Consider the following 6,003-nt stretch of genomic DNA (forward strand, 5'->3'; position numbering starts at 1 on the left):
TAGCCGATCGCTAGCCATGGTCGAGGCTGGCGATCGGCCAAAAGGAAGAAAGCAAAAAAAAAAAAAAAAAAAAAAAAGAAGAAAAAGGAAAAAGGAAAAATAAAAAAATTATTAAAAAATAAAAGAAACAAAAAAAATTATACAAGTTTACCAAACATGTTTCTATTTTTTTTTTTTTTTTCTATTCTAGGAACAGAAATTTTGTGCAATTACCAAACGTGTTCTTTTATTCAAAAATTGTTTTTGGGAACATAAATAGAAAAAACAATTTATGTTCCGGAAAACAATTTTTGAACAGAAATGTTACCAAATGCGCCCTAATATGTCAAAGAGGGTTGAGTGGGGTCCCTTGAGAAAAGTATCTTCCTTCGAAAGCTTTTTAAAAGTGCTCGTTGTATCCTGAGGGCAAGCTTATAGAAAAAGATTTGCACACCTTAGGGCTAACATCAAATCCGCAAGTTCCCTTTCACTAATTACTAATTCGCTTGCCCCCTGTTTAAACTTTGAACTCGAAAATGAATTTCAAGGAAATTATAACATAAAATTCATTTAGCATAACCCATCATCGCTATCTCCAACTTAAATCTGAATTTCTTACGGAAGAAATTGAACCTACAACCGCCGATACTCGGAGTTGAAAGTATGAGAATGCTAGGTTATTAGAACAATCCAATTCTGCATGACTAATCATACTGTGATTTTTTAAAACCTTTTATAGAATGTTTTCATTTCATCATTATCACCTTAACATTGCATTTTTTTTTTCAATTTGAAGGAATTATTTTGTGTAAAGGGGCAAGCCATTATTGACCTAATATATGGATTGACTCAACAACCTTGACTAGGCAAACATTTTGGAAGAAGGTGATGACAAAATGGCCCAGATGAAGTGTCTCTTGAGCTGAGAGAAGATATGTGGATGTGATAGTATGCAAAGAAAAAACGAAGAAAAAAACCGATCAGAAAAGGAGAGGGAAATAATAACGTACAGAGACTGATTTATATAATTGACCGACCAAATATGATAATTATCATTAACACTAGGTTTGGAAAGAGTGATTAAAAAAGAAAAGAACGGGCATAGACAATTATGATAGGAAAAAGGGAAAGGAGAATTGATTTATAATTGATAGGAAAAACGAAAGTTATTGTTATGTTTTTTGTTATTTTGAATTTTATTTTTACATTAGAATTCAAATATTATTTATATTTAATTATTTATAATTTTAAGAAGTTTGTTATTGGAGTAAAATAGTTTTTATATCATGGATATATCGCCTCTATCACACCTTCCCCATGTGATATTATAATCTAGATCATATCCATTTTTATCCAACTTTATTCTTTCTTAGATAAGAACCAAACATAAGATAAATTTTATCTTATAATGATTTTTATCCTAACAAACAAACATAGCCTAAGGGTCTATTTGTTTCACTTAAAAAAATTCAGAAAATTATTTTCCTTATTTCAGGTGTTTGGTTCGCTTAGAAAAATGAGTTAACGAAAAATTATTTTCCTACCAAAGCTTAAATTCAAGAAAAATATTTCCATTTTGAAAAAACTAGAAAAACATTTTTCAAAATGTTTTCCTAGTATTAGCTATTAGGTAGGGTCTCTAATTAATAAAACGTTTATTCTTATAGACATACATATATTTTTCATAACAAAAATATGAATTTTTAATTACTTTTTGTTATTTATGTTGTCTTTTTGTTTTTTCTTTTCTTTTCCTTTCTACTTCTTCCTCCACCAACGGTGTGCCTTGGTGACCGGCCATGATGCGAGCCAACAAGCTTGAGGCTTGAGGCTTGGCTAATTTAGGTGAGCCCGAGCTTGCCCAGGCGGCCGAGCTTGGGGCTTGCCAAATCCTAGCAAGCTCATGACTCGGCCAAGGCCAACGAGCTCATAGCTTGCTAGATCTAGGCAAGCTCGGGGCCTGTCCAATCTTAGTGAGCTCAAGCTTGTCTATGTCTATTACTGGCTAGTCGCAGCAAAGGAAAGGGAAAAAGAAAATGAAAGAAAAGAAAAAAGAAAAAAAATTAAAAATTCGATTTTTTTTAAAGTTATGAGATTGAAGTTTTTCAATGAGATCCAACTATCAGAATATATTTTGGATCATATATTACTAAATAAAGGAAAATTGTCAAGGATGTATCCAGCCTTTAATAATTCCAACTTAGGACTTCATTTTCTCATCCGATGACTTTCTAGAATAAGCCATCGCCACCCATTCAGCAAGGCCATACTTCCGGACATATCCATCTCGGACGCACTGGCCAGCACTTTACGGGAACATACAGAGATTTTGTTCGATTTTGCTTTCTCCCTATCCACCTCCGCTTCGTCGCTGCCCGCGGCACCGCGCCCTCCTCCCGGCCCCACGCTCCTCCCTCTTAAGTAGCTTCGTGATTGGAGGCCATTCTCGTTCACATTAGCATCGACACTGACACCGACACCGACCCGCACGAACATAGACATCTCGCACAGACTTCCTCTGCAGGAACTACGTACTCTGATGGCTTCTCCGTAAGGATCTCTCGCGATCTTGCGCTTTCGTTCTCTTTCCTGCGAAATTCGTGCCATTGTTTCTATTTTTGACGATCCCTTGCTTGGTTTTTCGTTTCGATTCTGTTGCAGCGCCGTGGTAGAGAACTTGCCTCCTTCGTTGAACTCCAGCGCCGAGCAACCTCCTCTTTTCGATGGAACGACGAAGTTCGATTCTTCTCTTATTCTTTTCTTTCTTTTTTTTTTTGGTCGTTGACCGTCGTTCGAGTCGATTCAGTGCGATTAATGATTAAATCGTTGAACAAGAGATTGTCGTATCGTCTGATTATGTTTGTATTCTCCGAATTGTCTGAAGGTTGTACACCTGTTATACATGCCCATTTGCTCAGCGTGTCTGGATCGCGAGGAACTATAAGGTGAGTTCATTCTCTGTGATCTTGTGAAATTTAACAATATTAAGCGTCCTTTAGTTCATTTTGATTGGGTTCGTGATTAGTTTCTGAAATGGGATTGTGTTTCCGAGATCAGGGACTGCAGGACAAGATTAAGTTAGTTCCTCTTATTCTTGAGGACAGGCCTGCTTGGTACAAGGAAAAAGTCTACTCCGTGAATAAGGTGATTCTTCTTTCGCTTGTCTTTAGCCTGTCACCGGCTGTTTTAATTCTTGCTGTGCGTTTCAAGTTAGTAGCCCGGATTTTTTGCTGGAAACTGATTGTCAAAGCCCAAATTGGATTAATTTAGGATTCCAAGCGATTGCTGCTGGATTCCGGATTTTAAAGATTGGCTCAATTGTGATTTTTATTTCAGAAAGTTTAGACTCTTAAGGGTAGCTGATTTTAGTTTATAGGAACTAAATTGGCCTTTTTCACCTTTAAAATTAAAAGAATAATGTTTAGCCAGTATTGATTTGATGGGTACATTTTGTTTTTCTACCGCTGTAACTTACGATTAGGTCCCGGCATTGGAGCACAACGGGAAAATCATTGGAGAGAGCCTAGACCTCATCAAATACGTGGACAGCAACTTTGAAGGGCCTTCTCTTTTCCCTGATGTGAGCACTGGATAGCAAATGTGTATTTCTTTTTTCTGCGGCTTGCACATAACAACATAACTGAGTGGCCTCTTGTTGTTGCTAGGATCCTGAAAAGAAGAAGTTTGTTGAAGAACTGTGGTCTTATGTTGATGAATTCATAAAGATAGTCTACACTTCATTCAAGGGAGAAGGACCAAAAGAATGTGGTAAGTACTCTGAGCACTTTCTTTGATGATAGGTATCTCCATTACCATTATTGAACTTCATCTTCTGTGTCAGGTCCTGCTTTCGATCATTTGGAGAGTGCTCTTGGCAAATTTGAGGATGGACCATTCTTTCTCGGCCAATTCAGTGGGGTATGTTGGCATTCTCGCATTTGATAAGGGGCTCTTCACTTGGTTTTCCTTTTCTAGATGGGTTAAACAAGAGATCCATGCACTTCATATGATGTGCAAACCAATCTTGGAAAAAGAAATTTGGCCTGATATGTGGCTATCAAGATGTAATTCTTTCTGTGCTTGACTATTTTGTGATTTCAGGTGGACATTGCCTACATCACATTTGTTGAAAGATTCCAGATCTTCTTATCTGAAGCATTTAAGTATGACATCACTGCAGGCAGACCTAAGCTAGCAGCATGGATTGAGGTATGGGAAGTAATCTAGTCTCTGGCCAATGCTTGTTTTAAGTTCATTTCCGTTCCATTTTGGACAAAATTCTTTCTTCCCACGAACAAAAGAAAGCCAAATTCCAAGATTGATGCTGAGTAAAATGGTGAATCAGCGATAATAGTTTCAGGATAGTGTCTAGAGCAAACCTTTGGCCATGTTGAACCATTGTAGCGTGGAAGCATGTCTCCGGAGAGATTATTACCTGCGGAGAGGCAATTGTTATCTAAAGTCATCAAACGTGCTGTGTGGGATTTTCATTAATAGTCTCCATAGTTTTCTTGTAGAACCATCTATAGAATAAGAGAGTCCTCATTCTCCACCGACCTCCACATCGTTCACTGTTGTGGTGACTACGTTTTCTATGTAAATCGCATCCTCTCATGAGAGGAAAACATGAATAAGTTACCTTTAGAGACCAATTAGTCTTACAGAACCTTGGAATCTAGTGTGCTTATACTACTTGGACAACGAAGGTCATATTGTTACTAGATGCAGATTAAGCAGCTCTGCTCAATTTCATCTTGCTCAAAAGAATATTATGCATTGACGTTTCCTCTCACATCATCCCATGCAGGAAATGAACAAGATCGATGCTTACAAGCAGACAAAGACTGATCCTAAAGAACTTGTTGAATTCTACAAGAAGCGCTTCACTGTAATGCTTCTTACCCAGATTCAATTTCATGTCATGAATTTTTCTGAACAACTTTCTTTTCTCTCTCAGCTCCAGTGAGATTGTTTCTAGTCGCTAATCAGTTTTTTTTTATTCAAATGCAGGCTCAGCAGTAAATGGAGTCATGACCATGCTAGGCTATATATGAAGTAATAAGGGGAGTAAGAAGAGTTGAATGGCTTGATAATTGTTATACCTTATTTTGATGTTTCTCTAAGGCTAGTTGTGTTGTGTCTCCGCTCTAGATGCAGCGATGCTTCTTTTACAGCTTGGAAATGTAATAGGGATAGTACTTGAAATTTCACAAATAAAACAGATCATTTACGACTCCTTTGCATTACAGTCTATCTTCTTATTGATGTTTCTTTTTTGATGGGAAAACAGTAACAATTCAAATAATATCAAATTAACGCAGTGGAATAAAATAATCTCCCCTCTTGTGTAAACCTAATAGGAATTGATATAGTAGAGTAAAATAAATATCAAGCACACAAACACAAGACGGTTTTTTACATGGAAAACCTCCTCGATGTGAGGAGATCAAAAACCATGGGACCAGAGTCCACCCAAAAATCTTCACTATCAACAAAATTAGGTGAACAATGTTCTTCTCTAGCAAATATTAGAGGTACATAGCAGCAAAGACTTCAAGAACATAATTCTTGGCAATACACATGAACTTCACAAGAGATCAATGATAAATCTGCCAAAAAACGTAGGTTTTGATCAATCCACAAAAAACCTAATGTATGGAGCTTCAAACAAAAATGAAACCGTTCAGATTCAAGAAGATTGCGCCACAAACATGTTGAGATAATTTCAGCTCAATCAGACCACGAATTGACCTCCGATACTAGCTTGATGTAAATCAGACTTTGCCCTTACCCCAGATTTTCTACTTTCTCTTTTTCTCTTGTTACTATGTCTTTTTGTGGCTACCACTCTAAAGATAGTGAGAAACCCTATTTCTCCATATGACTTATCATATGTGCTCAAGCCCTTTTTGGGTTTGCAACTCATTGGGCCTCCTCCACATAGGAGTGAATCCAGCTAACAAATCTTCTCCTCACGACAATGTGGAGGGATTCACCATCCCTGCTATCAATTGGCAATGTTCA

The 6,003-nt window shown here is 37.2% G+C and overlaps 1 protein-coding gene across 1 annotated transcript; it reads left to right on the forward strand.

Moving 5' to 3' along the window:
• The first annotated feature begins 2,290 nt into the window (after positions 1 to 2,290).
• LOC104435983 (glutathione S-transferase L3) lies at positions 2,291 to 5,225 on the forward strand. Its single transcript, XM_010048714.3, has 10 exons — positions 2,291 to 2,529; positions 2,641 to 2,715; positions 2,864 to 2,924; positions 3,037 to 3,123; positions 3,461 to 3,559; positions 3,645 to 3,747; positions 3,821 to 3,897; positions 4,081 to 4,188; positions 4,787 to 4,867; positions 4,990 to 5,225. Exons 1-10 carry the CDS (start codon positions 2,519 to 2,521, stop codon positions 4,999 to 5,001), a joined length of 714 nt encoding a protein of 237 aa, XP_010047016.1. The 5' UTR covers positions 2,291 to 2,518; the 3' UTR covers positions 5,002 to 5,225.
• The last annotated feature ends 778 nt before the right edge of the window (positions 5,226 to 6,003 follow it).

This window comes from Eucalyptus grandis, chromosome 1, assembly GCF_016545825.1.
Source record: "Eucalyptus grandis isolate ANBG69807.140 chromosome 1, ASM1654582v1, whole genome shotgun sequence".
NCBI lineage: Eukaryota > Viridiplantae > Streptophyta > Magnoliopsida > Myrtales > Myrtaceae > Eucalyptus > Eucalyptus grandis.